We start from the raw sequence: 18,236 nt of genomic DNA on the forward strand, positions 1-18,236 counted from the left end.
TTACTGATATTTTGAAGTAAATGAAAGCAAAAAAAATGTGATAATAAAATTTCATTTTTGATAAGCTTTTAGATATGTATATGAAAATGCTTGAATTGAAATCTTCTGCCGGCACGTGAATGCATAGAAAGAAAGTTCAACTGCGCCTGAATGATTAGAAAGACAGTTCAACAGCAGCAGCAGCACTTTGATTTTGTTAATTTGTTGATGGCGCAGTGGAGCTCGGTTTATAAAACATATGAAGTTATAGTCGAATACGCCCACAATAATTTTATACACCTTCTGATTCGCTGAAGGATGATTAAATTATAGCCCGGCCCTGCAATAATCTTTTATCATGAAGGAAAAAATATATATTAAAACATGGCTATATTAAAAACGAATCTATCATATATTAGATATATTATATTATTATATGACAAGGGTTCATTCTGGAATTCGATTGGCTGTTGATAGGTCCGGATTTTCCCGCAATGCCCACGGGCATTATACGTAATTCTTATTGCCCTGTGAAAAACAAAGCAAAACTGAAGCAAAAACGTTAAATTTCTGCTAATTGTATGTAGATGAAATAAAAATTGACGAGATGACTGGTGAGAAGCATATTCAAAATGGGAGTTTTATTTGCCTGAAATGCAATGAATATACAGTTGATCGAACAAAATTTTTTAAAACCATTTCAAACTTTACATCCGACTTATCACATTAAATACGGAACTTTTAAGCCAGTTAAAGCATGAAGTTTTATGATTTGTTCAGATCGTTCTTCATAAATATTAAATATGAAGTTTTGATTATATTTTACAAAATAGAGTGTTTTTTCCCTTTTGTTCGCTAATGTCGTCAGGCCGCCTCGAAAAATAATTAAATTACAATATATGCATGAAATATGCCACATAATAAAAAACTTACTAACTTCGACTGTTTGGTCTATATACCGGTGTCGTTATCGCTCGGTCAATACACCAAGACCTTGGTTTGATATTGTATAGACCTCACGCTCAGTTAAGGCTAGTTTCCACTCAGGAAAATTCTCCTTTGGATCGGACAAAACAGGGAAGTTTCCTTTCCTGAGGTTCCTGTCCGTTCCGATCCAAAGGAGAACTTACAGTACTGTCCAGAAATAACCTAACATAACCTCATACTGCGGTTGCAGTTCGGTTAGGTTACGGTTCCTTTGCAGTTCGGTTGTGGTCGACCGATAGAAACCGCAGACGACCGCAAGGGAAAAAATACGTTCGCACAGGCCGTTCGCTTCCGAACGAAATGTTATTAACAATGAGAACGACAACACAATAACCAAATCGAAAAAAATTTAAGAAATGTCTGTCATACCGAGCATGAGGCCGAGGTTTAACCTCCGTCTCACAGCGATTCGACCTCGGTCTGACCTCAGTTCAACCACGATCAGACCTAGGTTTGACCTAGGTTAACCACGGTTTTTGGTAGGTTATTTCTGGTCCACCTTTGGCTTTCGTTCAATTAGCATGTAATCAGTTACGCCAACATTCAAATGTAGCTTAATATTGGCTAAATCAAATTAATTTCCAATTATCTTGAAATAATCTTAGACATGAAACATTAATTTCATCTGTGACTAAGGTCCACATTACACGACACAGGATTAGCTGGTCACGACACTTTCGTTTGCCGTTAACAAGAAATGGTTTGTAGTAAAAGCTCATTGGTTTGATAGATTTGGTGGATTTTTTTGGCTCAGATATAAATATTCACAGCCTTTTAACAGCTTAAAAAATGTGACTGTATTCAATAGCGACCCCGTATAGTGTAATTGGGCCTTACGCGTGAGATTAACTATAGTAATGACATCAGATGACCTAAAATTTAGGTTTTTAATTGATTAATATTTTGCCCTAATTATCGAATGCTAAGAAAAGTATTTGCTCAGGTAACGATCATTTCAATTTTTACGACATTGCTCAGAGTAAACCAAGTTATATATGCAAGAGATCGCAGTAAACAGCCAACTCAAGAAGAAAAAGAAGTGCCAAGCAAGTTAAAACCTTAAACATCAAAATATTTCGTTATAGGTACGCAAAGATTCATGGTCCAGGTGTGTTGTGCATACGCAGACTTATTTACGCGTGCACACATATAATTTTGCATCAAACAATCGGAAAGAAATTGTTTTAGTTGATTTGCGTTTTGACTTTTATATGACCAGTGACGTACCAGAATTATTAAGGAGCACATTTATATATCCATGTATGTTCACTGACCGCTAGAACAATCGATTTGTGTTAGGACTATATGTAGAACATAAATACAGGGGTATCCCCCAACCGAACTAACGACCTGGCGACGTCACATGTATGTGTATGGAAACCGTTTCTTGAATTAGCTGTATATTTGCACGCTTACCATAAGAAACTTCGTAGCAAATATTTGAATCAATCGACTTTTATGCTATAAAGACGATACAAGATTTAGTCAAAAAGCTATTTTTTATTTTATTTAGCAAAATCGGCACAGTTCAAACATTTGGCACATCTTATGATGGTTTTTCCTTGATATTAGGACGTTTATTCAAATTAAGTTCTTGGATATTTTCCGTAAGTTTAATTGCCAATACCTATCTACCTGAACATTTTCTATCAAGAAATAATTTTTTTAGTATTAATTAATGATTCGTGATATTTCCTCATCTAAGACAGAAAGTCGCATTTTCCAGGATCATTACGCTAAGGAAGCGATAAATACTTTTCAAAATTATGAATTTTATAATGTTTGTTACCACTTCTCCCGACGGATAGAAAAGAACAAGTCGATCGCAGGAAAAAACGAAAAAATACATTGGGAGAATGAAAAGGTAGCCGTACGGAAGCTATGATTTTGCCTTCGGACAGCTTAACGAAATGCATCATGTCATCAGTAAAAACACCTACCATTTCGGAATCCATGTAAAAAGCATTCGGAAAAGATTTAAAAGGAAGAGTAAGCACATTTCTCATACCATTTCTTAGAAAGTTCATAGAAAATAAACAAAATTTCCCAAGGTCAGTTAATGCATTCATTTGGGATGACACTAATACTAAACTACGAGTCATATTAGTACCAGTTAAACAGAACCATTTAACTGATTCATTCAACTCTCCCGTTGAACGTACAAACCATCTATTGCCACATTCTATTTCCCACAATTCATAAATTTTCCTGCAACTGCAATGTAACATAACAGCACACCCATCACAACTTATTGCGACAGAAGTGGACTCTTCACCAGGCGCCTCTCCAAGAATCCAAGAAGGTATTTCTTGATGACAAAGATTTTCTCCACAAATTTTCAAAATAGAAATTCTCCCGTCAGTGCTAATTACAAGAACATCTTTTGCAAACTTAACAACACGACTAAAATCTAAAAAAGATTCTTCAGTTTGATTTCCTAAGATATTTGACTTGAAAGGTTCATAAGCATATTTAACAAGCACGCCTTCACAGACCAACCAAAGATACGACTCAGACCACTAACACGCCACTGCTCGTTGTTTCAGTGCAACAGTTTGCAATGTTTCCCCACTGTCGATACTTCTTATTGAAAGAATGCAATTTTCAAAACAGCACGCTACATACAAGGTGTCTGGAGATAATGCACAGCAATCTATTTCGCCGTTGACGACAAAAGAAGCATCAGGAGATTCCAGAGATATAATACATACTAGGCTTGGATCATAATTATGTAAAAAGAATTTTGTCTCTTCTAATTTTGAAATGTGATGGAAATCATATACAGCAGGCAAACAATCAATCTGAAAGACGTCAACGATTTTTTGGTTTAGAAAATCGTATATTATCAGAGCTACAGCACCTTCGGAGGAGTAATCGCGAAATGCTACACACTTTTTTCCCTTCCATGAAAAGGTTTTTGAACATTTTTGATTAGAAAGAAGGACTATCTCACCAGATGGCAAGCAAACATGATCAAAGCTAATCCTACCGGATGGTTCGTCATGATCCAATACATCATCCGGTGAATGTATCTGAATGGAAACTTTACTTGACAAATACGGCGCAACAGAATTCTTTTTAATATACGGCACTTCTTCTAAATTCTTAGAGTGCAAGACATTCCTACACATTGATGAGCCGTAATACCGATTCAAAAGAAGAATGTAGGAGCTGCACAAACTAAACAAACAACAAGACACAGGTCCACAATCCACATTATGAACTTCTGCTAATAGGGTTTTCCTCATTACATCCCACACTTGGATCAATCTCCGCCCTAATGTAGCAAGTTTCATTCCACACGAAGAAAAAGAACAATTCCAAATGTCTTTGGGGCCGTGTGCTATGAAGGGTACTTCCTTTTGTTCTTTAACAAGGACGCATGACTGAATTGAATTTAATAACAAATAGGAGGAATCAGGAGAAAAGGCAATGAAGTAGACAAAATAACCGTGTATGTGTACTTGTATTTTGAAAAGAGTCGCGAGGCTTGGTATTTTAAGCAATTGTAATGTCCGTGTCTCTATATTAAAGAGGGCACACATCGTATTGTCCGGTGAGAGAGAACTGGTATTTGAATCAACTGACAAGGCACAGAAGACATGATTTAAATTATGATTCTCTTCGTTTGTCACACGTTCTATCCAAATCTCATTTATTGTATGCAAGATATTTCTGGCAACATTTTTAGGACAGACTTTATTTTCTGAAAAATCAAAGTATCCGTTTGCAAGATGTTTCAAATAATTGTCACAATACGCTGGAGGGCCTTCTGGCATAAAATATACCTCTTTTATTCTTTCCAAGGAACAATGCAGTTGAATGATGCCATAATAAATATCTTTGGAAAGATCACTACCATACGTGTCAAGGATTTGGTTCAAATCAATATCGGTGGTGCAATTACAAAATTTTAGTCTTAAATAGTTTACGCCAACATGCACCAACCAGTGAAATTCCTCCACCTTACCTGTATTCACCAAATATCCTCTACCATTTTTTAAAGCGTACTTATTCTTGGGTGAAGTTTGAAATTCTAAAACGGACTTAAAACATTCTATCTCACAGAATTCCTTCTCACAAGCATGCCAAAGACGTCTATTTCCATCTTTAACATCTGCAACAAACGCATGTTCCTCATACCCATTCAACGTCATCCAATCCCATAATGACTTATGATAAAGAGTCAGGCAACCATCATAAACTGGAAGAATTTCTGACATAATGTCAATAATCGCCGTGCGTATTTCAAATTCTTTCCAGGGCAGACTCATGCAAGTAAAAAGAATTTTCAGCGGGAGAGGCAGGAACGCAGCGGCAATAACACTGATAAAACTTTTTAAGATAGATGAAAAGGTATCTTGCTTTAAACGTTGGAGGCGGCTTTTCAAACGTTTGAACTGTTTTTCGTAATATCCGGCAATACCATTGGGGATGCAATAACTTAAGTCGGGTTCAATTCCCAAGCCCTTTTTTCTTAATTCATGAACTAAGTGATAAGCGTACAAAAACGATCCCTCACACTTACGAATAACTAACCTTAAACTATCATAATCAAGATTAGGTAAATTACGACGAATAAAAAGCGCAATATCTTGATTGTGATCTTCATCATCAGGACGGATTTCTAACGGCTGTAAATGTTGAAGAACCTTCCGTACTTGTAGCTCCGGTCTGCAGGAAATGAATATCTTAATCCAATCAGGCAGTTCACAAAATTTCTCGGATATCAACTCCAAAAATTCACTCTTCATATCAGTTTTGCTCTCGTCCAAGGCATCAACAATGATCAACATTGGATCATTTCTTCGAAGAGAGTGTAGTGGATCGTTTAAAAGAACACGAAATGCGTCTGACAGCAAGTCCCGAGAATGTTCACGACGAAGGATTTCGGTTAGTTTATCACGGAATCCAACAACATTATCACACATTTGGCTGGCAAGGGACTGGAGGATTCTGTGAGGATTGCTGTAATCAGAATTTCTAAAGTCGCAGAAATGGTGAGCTGCCAGTTGGCCACGTTCTCTATACAGCTCAGAGATCTTTCCAGACAAAACACTTTTTCCAGCGCCTGGACCTGCAGTTAGGATCATAACCTTGGTTTCTTTACTCACAAACCAACTTGAGAGTTTATCAAACAACCATTTTCTAGTTCCTTCATGAAATTTCTTACAAAGGTCGTCAATCTTTCCAGTAAAGTCAAATTTAGCGAGTTTCTCGACATTTGAGTGATGAACATTCTCATCTACAGTTTTTCTTAGCTTGACTACTTCACATTTAACATCACTTAAATCTGATTTTAAATCATCGTTTTGTAGTTTCCATCCAACAGTTGAGTGATGAACATTCTCATCCACTTTTTTTCTTATTTTGACTACTTCATTTCTAACATCAATTAATTCTGATTTTAAATCATCGTCTCGTAGTTTCGATTCGACACTTGAGTGATGAACATTCTCATCTACTGTTTTTCTTAGCTTGACTACTTCACTTTTAACATCAATTAATTCTGATTTCAAGTCATCGTCTTGTTGTTTCCATTCTTTTAATCTTTCAGTATAACTTTCTTCTTCAGAGCTGAGAGGAGCCACTTTCAACTCATCAATATCCTTTTGAGGAATTCCCAAGTTGACCAACGGTACCGAAATTTCTCGCCACAATTTTTCAAACGTTGTGTCGTCTAAACTTGCAGTTGGAATATGACCATACACTTCATTCCTGAACATTTTGACTCTCAAAATGTTTGCTGATATAGATGTATCGCTACCTGGAGGCATAACATTCCACCCAGTCGCTGGTGGAGACAATCCACAAATATTTCGAAGTAAAACAGTCAGTAAGGTGATATCGAAGTTGTTTGAATCTGGTGCACCAGATATTGGAAAGAGTAGATCCCATTGCGGGGCTTTAATTATATTGTATCGTATTCTCTGTAGGGTGGCTCTGTTTGCATTCAATGCGGAGGACAAGGTGGAAGGTGGATGCACCGAATGTAGAGCAAGTCTCAAAGCATCTCCTCCTTTATCTACCAACAGTTGACAAACCCGGGAATAATTAGCTTTGCTTTTTATTGGATCCATTAAACTGATCTTTAACTTGAAAATCCCTGAAACCAGAGAAGCAAATGATTGGGAAATTGTTCTGATAAAAACAAGACACAATATTCAGATAATACTTCCGCTCTACTTTAAAGTCATTGTCAAACGTATTCACAAAATTTACAAGCATGCTACGTTCCTTATACCAGCTACTCAGGGAAAAGGATGACCAAATTCAGTGAGTTAAAATGGAACACCATATCTTCACAAGCATGCGGTCATATATTCGAAGGAAAAACCTTAGTTTGTTTGTTAAGGTGGTTCCCAATACGTGTAAATAGTACAGTTGGTGACACGATCTATAAAGATCAGACGCGCATGGAATAATCGCGATTCGTCAAAAACGGCTTGTATATTCTTATTTATTTTTCGACAATACGTACGGCTAAAATGTGTGACCGACGGCTAGAATGTGTGAAAACGTTTCCGGAAAAGGCTAAAAGACTGTTAAAAATAAAAAACATACCCGATAAACTTCTTAGTTTGGATTATTTACGTTTTTTTCGCCTGGCAATACGTTGTTTTATAATCGAATTGCCGTGACACGTTGCTGTGGTAACAATATTTGCAATTTCATTGGCTGTTTCCCGACTAGGATGTCCTTATAAGGAGTTGTTGACGTATTAAAATTCTAAAATGGCTTGCAGATTTACAGTTTTTATAGTTTATTCCTTAAAATAAATTTGTTGTATTTTTTTGTGTTTGATAAAATCAATAAAGTCAGGGTTAAAAAATACGAGATCTGGGCCTCGCAGCAAATAACATATATATTAATATATATATATATATATATATATATATATATATATATACACCTATTTGCAAAAACGTTGGCCGCAGATAGATAGATAGATAGATACTCGAAGCCTAATTAGAATTGCATATGATTACATTTGCATGGGATTTCAATCATATTACACAACATATGCAATTCTAATTAGATTTCGAGTATCTATCTATATATCTATCTGCGGCCAACGTTTTTGCAAACGGGTGTATATATATATATATATATATATATATATATATATATATATATATATATGGCTCCCAATTAGTACAGTTTGTGATGCGATCTATAAAGATCAGACGCGCATGGAGTAATCGCGATTCGTCAAAAACGGCTCGCTTTGTTTAGACTTTAAAGGCGTTGGTAGAAGTTTTTAATTCGAAGTGTATATTCTTATATACGATCGTCTTATGCTGCACTGATTCCATTTCAAGGCTATTGTTTTTAGGGTAAGTGGATATAAACATATATGAACATACTCCCCCAATGCAATTATTGTTTCAAGCTAAGCGACTGGTTTTTATCGCTAAATACTGGCAGAAAAAGACATGTTTTTCTATTATAATGGCATTAAACAGCTAGTGCTAAACAACTTCCTACGCCTCATCTGGAGCTCCTCAGCCCTTTCACCCCGCAACAAACTCAGAATCTTCAACACAAATGTGAAGTCAGTGCTGCTGTATGGTTCAGAAACATGGAGGAAAAAAAATACCATCACCCACAAACTACAAACTTTCATCAACAGATGTCTCAAAACCATTCTCAATGTTTGCTGGCCAGATGTCATCTCCAACAGAGAACTATGGGAGAGAACGGGACAAAGCCCCATTGACGTTGACATCAAGAAGAGAAAATGGGGATGGATATGTGAAACCCTACGAAAAACTAAATTCCAACAGCACAAAACAGGCCCTAGACTCAAACTCACAGGGGAAAAGACTAGGGATCCAAGGATAGTGCAAAGGCTATGCCCTGTAATACCTAAGCAACCAGACGTTTGTCCCAACATAAACATTTTGACTTATGCCAGTAAAAATATAATGAACTAGCTCAAAGTACTCAAGTTACGTTATAGTCGAAGATATTGTCACTATTAAATTATAATTTTAGTTGCCTATGTAAACCGGGCGCGATTTTCTCAGTTTAGTCTATTTTCTCATCGTCAAACAACTGTGACTACATTCAATGATGGCAACAATTTATCCGTCATTTCATAAGAATAGCCAAAATAGTTGCGTTGTAAATAATGTAAATAAACCGACCGCGGTGCATCTTATATGTCTATGATGTGGATACTTCGACGCGTAAATCTATATAAAACAATACACTTATAATCAATAGTGTAGACCAAAAACCATGACCATGAAAAAGCATGAAAAAGCAAATTTCGAATAAACAAGACATATTGAGAATCAAAATATAATTCAAACAAGACACAGATTGAGACTGTAAATTTTCGACTTTATTACAAAGTCATCTTCATATAGAATACTTTGTAATAAAGTCGAAAATTTACAGTCTCAATCTGTCTTGTTTGAATTATATTTTGATTCTCAAGATGTTTATTCAGAATTTGCTTTTTACTTTACAATACTGTATACCGCCAAAATGATTTGATTACTGCACGAAATGTCCGTTTTGTATAGTTAACAATTATTGGATGAGGTTGAGTGTGATATCGAGAATTATCAAGCCGCAGTTTGCATTATTCGCCGAAGCGAAGCTCAGGCAGATAACGCAAACTGAGGCTTGATAATTCTCGATATCATGCGAAAACCGAATTCAATAATTGTTTTATTATGTATTTCCTTTTTAGAGGCGAAGCCTGCGCCATTATTGACAACAAACTAGCGGCAAAAAATTACGTCACCTACAGATAATTTTCAATGTCGTGTAGGTGGCAAGACATTGAGAATTATCTGTAGGTTTTTAGACAATCACAATCGAGATTGCATTAGTAATGCATAATAATATCATTTATGTACTGTATGCGGAATATCAGGTATCGACTTGCCATCGACATAATATATATTCGTGTTAGGGATCTATCAATACATAAACAACACAGCGTCGTTTCTTTCTAACCACTTAGATCTATTTATGGAATAAACCTTCCAAATTATATTTGTGTTGAATTGAATGCTCCTAATTAATAACATAAGTTGATAAATTGGGTAGATTCTCAAAGAATTGCTCGATTTTTATACGCCCGAAATGTTTTCAAGCAATGCTCGTCGTCTACTAAAAGGTAGACAGACCAAAGCAGACTTGGCGAAGAAGCATAGACATAGACGCAGAAGTGAAGGCCGCCGGGATGACGTGGGCTCAGCCAGGGCGCTGTAAAACAAACCTCGCAAGCCGGGCTCTTTTACCAACGCTCCACGGCCCACGCTGCGGCAAAGACCCTGGTCAAGGCTGGTCATGTGATTCTCTTGTTAGGTTTATCCCGTGTGGGGATGGGTTGGAACACAAGTAGACGCTGGGGTGGAACACAAGTAGACACAAGTATATATAGCACACAACGTTATCCCAACGTTGGCCAAAGGTTGTATTTTGGTTAAGTCATGACTAAACCTTAATACAACGTTCTCACAACGTTGTTTGTCCTAATTCATTTTACATCACGTTAGATCAACGTTAGTTGAACGTTGGATTCAACCTGGCAATCACGTTTATCTGAACGTTATATTCTGACGTTCCTGTAACGTTGGTTTAACGTTGCGTTTAACGTTCGTTCAAGGTGATATTGTTCATTGTATCAACGTTGCATCGCAACGTTGTGACAACGTTGGTTGAAAGTCCAGATTAACGTTCCCTCAAGGTGACAGTTTCGTCGTATCAACGTTACATCGCAACGTTGTGACAACGTTGGTTGAAAGTTGAGAATAACGTTTGATCAGGGTGAAGCTTTCGTCGTATTAACGTTTCATTGCCACGTTGTGGCAACGTTGTTTAAAAGTCGAGAATATCGTTTGATCAGGGTGACATTTTCGTCGTATTAACGTTTTATTGCCACGTTGTGACAACGTTGTTTGAAAGTCGATATTAACGTTCGATCATGGTTACATTTTTGTTGAATGTGTCTATATATGTTTGAATATGGAAATGCTATTAACGTTATTAACGTTCAGTTCGAACATTTCACATTGCGGTTTTTTGAATTTAAAATTCAATTTATCATGAAATCGCTGCGCAATGTACGTCCATCACCCAAACGGTTCAGTTAGCGAGTATCTGTGAGTCTTAGTGAGACAGTTAGGAACATGCAGGTCGCTCATGAATTACCGGTAAACCATACTAATTATTCCATATTGCGATGATGGACGAAATGCTATATTATATAAAAATATATTAATATATACGATTAAGACGACAGAAACATTTCAATACTGAAATCCGAATAGATGCTGCGAGCCTGTGAATGTGTGATGCTGTTATATGTCAATACCATATATGGTCAGTGCTGGGGACCAGTCGATAAAATTCATAGGCTCAGATTGCGATCACACATACACCGCGCGTTCGTTTCCGTTTGAAGCTTTACTTTGCGAGAAACAAATCTCCCTTTATTTCAAACATAATCTACCTTAGTTTTGTTTGAAATTTTCTTTCTGTTGGAAAAACTGAAGTATCAAGGTCATCAACGTAAGTAAATATTGTTTTATAGTTTGTAATAGGAATGAAAATTTGCGTAAATGATGAAAATGTGATATAAGCCAATAAGGTCAAAGGGCACCAAATTCAAATGTGTCTTTGACTAAAGTATTTTTCATTTACCGTTTTACAGCTTATCTGCGTCGATTGTATAAAGAAAAGGTAAATTTGATTCCCGAGTATTCATATACCTGTCGCAAAGGTAAGAAGAGATTCTCGATTGTTCATTATTCACAAAATATATGACATGTTTTTTTCCTTCAAATCCCAAGGGGGGAGATGGCCGAGATGGCATATAATATGATGTCAATAAGTGTACTGCGTTGTATTATTGTATTATTACCTATCTAAATTATAGAATAATTTACATGTTTATAATTTAATAATTTCGTTTTCCGATTTCCTAGGCTTTCAAAGGTCCGTCTTAACGAAGCTAATCAGCTAGACACCCTCATAGATAAACACGAAGAAGCTTTATCCATATTGCGCGTTCTCCTAAGTGCTACCGGCCAAAGGCGTAAATAACGAAAATATCACTGGAGATATCATTCCAAATGGATCGAAAGTAGGAATCAGAGAAGCAATAATTTTGCATGCCAATTCTGTGTTTTAAAGAAATATGTTAGCTTGTAAGGTATTAATTTGAATGAAATAAAATATTGAACTGATGAAACGTATATACTGTGGTGTGTAAATTTAATTGCGACTTCGGAGGCATTGTTCGCCAGCCTGTGAATACATGTAGATTCTATGTCATTGGCATTGATTAAAACATTTCTTCTAGCAAATTGGCGAGACGGCTGATAACTATAAGTTATCTGTATTCGAAAGCTCGCAGAAATTTTCAAATACCTCGAAATAATTAACGTTGTCTCAACCTTGATATCCAACGTTATCTTAACGTTGGTTGAACGTTGTTCAAACGTTGTTCAAACGTTGGCCGAACGTTGGCGCCAAACGTTAGCTGAACGTTGCATTAACGTTGGAAATTAGGTTATATGAACATTGAGTTGAACCTTGTACTGACGTTGTATTAACGTCGCGCTGTAACGTTAATCCTAACGTTGATACCACGTTCCTACGAGTTCACAAAAAAACGTTTACCCAACGTTAATCAATAACGTTATCCAAACGTTCGACGAACGTTAATAGAACGTTCATACAACGTGATTGTGCTAAAAGCTGGATTGAAAGCAATACATTTACAGAGAAACAGTGTGTGAATTATGTAATTAGCACATAGCAAGATATGTCATTTAGTGAGGGAACTGGTAATTTTAGCAACTAAAGTTTCATCAAACGTTGGGTTATTGACTTTCTCACTGACAGACAACAAATTAAGAGTGAAATTAGAAAGAGATTGTTTGTCCGAATGGTTACATGTTCCTTCTGGTGTCCCCAGGGAACCATATTGGGACCGATCTACCCACTTAATTGCTATGCGGATTGCTTAGAAAAATGTGGCATCAAGTCATTAAGTGACAGGCGCGTGAAAACATGCGAAAAACTATTTAAAGAATTAACTACAGAAGCAGTGGAAAACATTTATGTTATACCATCTAGACACTTCCCATACTATAATCTGAGACTTTCTAGAAACTTTGTTGTTCTGAAGACTAAATTAAACAAACAGATTTAGAAACAGTTTTTTTCCCCTCACCTCCAAGCATTTTATTGCATGCTTAATTGTTTTTAACCTCTTTGTAGTTTTGTAGTTCCATATATATTAATACATGCCTGTAAAATAGTTTTGTTTTTTCATTCTAATCAACCATTGATAATGTAAATTAGCGTACGCAATTCAGCCTTTTGGCTGCAACCTGCCCTTTTAATTAAAGGATCTATCTATCTATCTAGTTTAACCAGAAACAGTTCTTTCATTCTCAATTAACACTCATGTATCACCATAGGAAAGATCTCGCCACAATTGTCATGACAATGCAGTGATATGACACCGCGGAAATTGGTATAGGCTTAGCCGCAATTCTCGATACTTAGACTTCAAACTTGGTGAGGAAAAAGATTTATAAATATTCAAGAAAATATGTCTTGCACAAAAGATTTGAAGCTTGCTCACGGTAAAAACGAATCGTCTGAATTAATAACCTTGTGTATACTTTAAGCCTCAAAATGGCCATTTCACAGCGGTCAGATGTGCATGATGAGCTGTCAAAAGATTGCAGAATGCGTATTCAGAAGAAAAATTGAACTTTTTTAAGATATTCAAAAGGTTTCTCTTTGATAGGGCGATACAGAAATGCACAATTGTGAACCAGCGATTAGATTTTCGGGTTGAAACGTCTTAAACACCAATTTCTGCGGTGTCCAGTGATATCCACATGAAAATAGTTTCTGTCAGTCAACTTTACATGTTACAAAACCTCAAAATTTATATTTTGGTCATCAACTTTTTCTAAAACTTCCTCCAAATCTCAGCACTTCCCCAATACAAATTTTAAGCCCTTAGTGGTTAGTGATCTCCCGTATTTGGAATTTTACACTAGTGTTCACTTTTCCACTTCATAAAATGAGAATTTAATATGATAAAGATATTTATATATGCACATCTGCTGATATAGTTATTAAATGAATGAACAGAAACTGGAGATACAAAATGTGTAATAAACCACAATCCCTTACCTTCCCATTCAATAGCAGAGCAAAGATATCATTCAATATTTGGAACATCGTTAACACACACAGTGAAAATGAATCCAGATTCTTAAGGAAAAAGGTAAGAAAATCTGTCAAGTTTTAGATATGAATAGTTTAAAATTTTGATCGCCACTGTGAAAAAATCACATTATTTGCATTCAAATTATGTAAAATGCCATTTTGAATTCCTGCTTGGGGCAGTATATGTGTGCTTGGAAGCCATCTTGGGAGCCAAAAGTTGCACTAGAAATCGATCCTTGAACATAATATGGTTTCAACCAACGCTGAATTGCGAACAAGTGGTCTAGCCAATATATTTTAAAAATTCTGACTATGATTGCAGTTGTGCAGGTGCCCTAGTTGTTACCACGCAGCACTTTGGTGACCCTAGAGACGATGAAAATCCTTAGAAGTTGGCTTCCACAACTTCAGGATAAATGTTTTAATTTATCAGAATTATGTTTTAGCCTGAGAAATTATTTTATACACCTCATGCAGTATGCATGTGTTGGCATATAACCGCTAAGATGTTGGTGTGTAATAAAACAAATCATTCCATTGTCAATGGTTGAAACAGCTAGGGTGCCAAAAATTTAAACAAGCAATCTAGGTGTAACACTCTTATTCATCTTGCTTAATTTCACCAGACATTATCACTACATAATTATATTTGATGATTGCCAAATAATTAAAACATCTTGACATAAAAACATAATACATTTCTAAACCTTCAGCATGGCAATTGCATGGATGTACCCTAGACTGGTATAAGCACTATGTTAATACAAATAGGTAAATTTATGCTATGTACAATAGCTTCCACTTATTTAAGCTGGAGAAATAGATTTGTAAACCCTTTTATTCTGAGTAAAACTTTCAAATTATTATGCATATTTGGGCTGCCTATGATAAAATCAATATTTTGGGGGAATCATATATTCATATGACCATGGCAGTTTACGACCCCAATGACAAGGTTGTTAAGATAACATGATCCTTCTAATGAACTTAAAATAAATACTTACAGCAATAAATATCTTGATATACTCAAATATTGTCGTGAAGCAAATTGACAACAGGGGCGTAATTCGGAATGCTGGCTTGCTGGGCACATAAATTCCTCTTGAAACTAAAATAGAAAATAGTGTTAATATTGTGAAAAAAGGCATGTCTTATTCCCAAATGAACATCTAAAGACAGGTGAAAACTCAAAAATTAAATATCACTACATTCTGCAATAGTACTACAGTTCTCTACAGTAATTTTGCGTCGTTTGCAATTTCTAACACAACACCTACAATGATAAATACCTTGATATTTAATACAATTTTAACAGTAATACCTTTGTTTATTCCTGAATGTTATACTTCGGAGACGAGAATTATGAAAACAGATTCAATATTTAAAAAACATTGGAAGAAAAACATGTCGTGAAGTGTTGCAAACTGTTATATTGCGGTTAAAATATAGGGTTATATAGGGTACCATGGCCATAATATTATGCTTGATCTCCGGTCGGCACGAAGGGCCGAAAGGCCGGTCAAGGGAACTAATTCCGTAATGGTAAAAAATAGGTACTTTTAGCGTTCATGTTGAGAGCCGCAACCGAAAGAAGCCTCACGAACGAAAGGTCTGTTTTTAGGCTACTAGAAGCCAAGAAGATAGCACCAAACTAACGAAGGTTTATGTTTCAAAGAGGCGATAGACTGAGCTATCACCTGAAGGAACTTTGGTTATAATTCAGAACTAGAATTAAAAACATTATATTTCTGTAAATATATTTCATATCCCTTATTTCATATGACATCGGCACTGGAAAACTTCAATTAATTCTATTATTTTTTGTGCAGAAACGCTCTGTTTTTCCCAACTGAAAATTTAAATTATTCGCCCTTTATATAAAATATGAATTTCAAACGGAGGAAGACGTTTCATCAATCAAATTAAAGAGAGTTAAAATATTCATGAAGTCTGTGAGTTCAAACAATGTTTGGAAACGATTAAAAAACAATAATTTGATGTGTTTGCCAGTATTTAAAACTTGTGATAAAGAGTTTTGACAGGCATATACTGTATCTCAAAAACTCGCACCTTCACAGGATATTTTGCTTTTCATCTTTGTTGTTTTTAATTGAATTTCACCAAGAAGTTTTTGCATAAACTTGTACCTCACAATATTTATTGATTTTACAGCTAACTTTTACAAATGATTTTACAAATAACCTTTACAAAAGAAAAGTTATGCAATTTGATAGATATATCAACATACCTGAAATACTATATTCATTGGAATTTCCGAAATTTTAAACGATTTTAAACTTTAAGGCCATGTCACACTGTTGCGTATCGCATTAGCGTATGGCAGCGCATGATAAATATTACGCATACGCCGGAATACGCTGAAATATGCTGGTGGTACGTCGTGCGTAAGTTATACACGTTCCAAGCACGGTCACATACGCTGGTATACGCCGAGGAAGAAAATTTTTTTTAAGCATGCTTAAAAATCTTGTGCGTGTTTGGACGTATGGTTTATACGGTAAAGATAAGCTAGTCATACGCTGAATACGGCAGAAGGACGCTAAATGTACTGTACTAATAGGTTGAGTACGCTAATCATACGCAAATGAGTAAGTGTGCCGTACAACCAACGTGTTGATAGCGCATCAGTAACGAAGGTCTAACTTATGTGTGACGTATGTTTAACGTCTATAGAGGGCTTAGCGTATGACTGACGATTAAGTAACGCATTTACCGTACAATTAGCGTATAGTTAATGCCTGGTCGTCGTATCCTCAGCGTATTGCAAACGTTACGAAAAAGGGTATATAAATATTATAGCATGTCATTTATTGTGTATGATATATATTTATGTTGGATGCCTTCATATCATCTTGTACCGTCGAGGATAAAGGATGGAGTTAGCTGTTCTTGAATACCAGTTTGATCTCATAGCTTTGACGATTCGTCACATAGAAAATAACAGAAGTAAAAGGAGAAAAAGAAAAAGAAAAAGACGTATGGATGGTATGGATGAGATCATGGATCGGAAGGCGAAGGCAGTTTGGCATTTACGACCAACTTCTGGTGGAACTCCGAAGCGAGGATACGCGATGTTTCAAGAACTTTATGCGGATGGTCCCCGAGATGTTTGATGAGCCTTTGGCAAGAGTGAGTCCCAGGATCACCAAGAAACATACCTGGTATAGGCGACCCCTGGAGCCTGGGCTGAAGCTCTCTTTGACTTTGCGACACCTTGCCTCTGGGAGCACGTATTCAGCCATGAAGTACGGATGGAGGGTCCACCACAACACCCAGTCACTTATTGTCAGAGAGGTTTGCCAAGCCATCATCGACGAATACATGTCCGAAGTAATGACCTGCCCTACCACGCCAGAGGGCTGGCGTGCCATATCTGATAAGTTCCTCAAGAGGTGGAACTTCCCCCATACATGTGGTGCTATAGATGGAAAGCACATTGCCTGCAAGTGTCCACCAAAAAGTGGATCCCAATATTTCAACTACAAGGGACTCTACTCTGTTGTACTCATGGGCCTTGTAGACGCAGATTATAAATTCATCTGGGCAGACCTCGGAGGTAAAGAGTCATCATCGGAAGCACAGATCTACAACAACTCTGAAATCAAAGAATTAACAGAAGATGGAACTATAGGATTCCCCGTCCCCGATGCTTTACCAAATGACTATCAGAGTGTCCCCTACTTCTTTGTAGGTGACGATGCCTTTGCCCTCCGAGAGACAATGATGAAGCCATACAGCCGCCGTGGTCTACACTATGAAGAGAGGATATTTAACTACAGGATTTCCCGCGCCAGAAGAGTAGTTGAAAACGCTTTCGGTATCCTGACGAATCGTTTCCAGGTTCTGTTAACTACAATGCAGCATCACCCTGATACAGTGAAGCTCATCGTTAAAGCTTGTATTGTCCTGCACAATCTCATGAGGATACGCTATCCTGAATTACAAAACCAGCATCTAGACCATGCAGAGAACATGAACAACAACTTCATTCCTGGATCATGGAGACAAGACAGAAATTTGCTCGACACACA

At 36.5% G+C, this 18,236-nt stretch overlaps 1 protein-coding gene across 1 annotated transcript; it reads right to left on the reverse strand.

The window, feature by feature from the left end:
- Positions 1 to 623: 623 nt before the first annotated feature.
- LOC114540246 lies at positions 624 to 15,661 on the reverse strand. Its single transcript, XM_028560528.1, has 4 exons — positions 15,506 to 15,661; positions 15,189 to 15,292; positions 14,149 to 14,229; positions 624 to 7,072 (listed from the first exon to the last, which is right to left on the reverse strand). Exon 4 carries the CDS (start codon positions 7,044 to 7,046, stop codon positions 3,486 to 3,488), a length of 3,561 nt encoding a protein of 1,186 aa, XP_028416329.1. The 5' UTR covers positions 7,047 to 7,072; positions 14,149 to 14,229; positions 15,189 to 15,292; positions 15,506 to 15,661; the 3' UTR covers positions 624 to 3,485.
- Between the last annotated feature and the right edge of the window lie 2,575 nt (positions 15,662 to 18,236).

Source organism: Dendronephthya gigantea, unplaced genomic scaffold (genome assembly GCF_004324835.1).
Source record: "Dendronephthya gigantea isolate DGI-Jeju-01 unplaced genomic scaffold, DenGig_1.0 000226F, whole genome shotgun sequence".
Lineage (NCBI taxonomy): Eukaryota > Metazoa > Cnidaria > Anthozoa > Malacalcyonacea > Nephtheidae > Dendronephthya > Dendronephthya gigantea.

Bases quoted from the DNA above. Each gene is read 5' to 3' on its own strand.
- LOC114540246 (XM_028560528.1), bottom strand. From the start codon at position 7,046: ATGGATCCAATAAAAAGCAAAGCTAATTATTCCCGGGTTTGTCAACTG.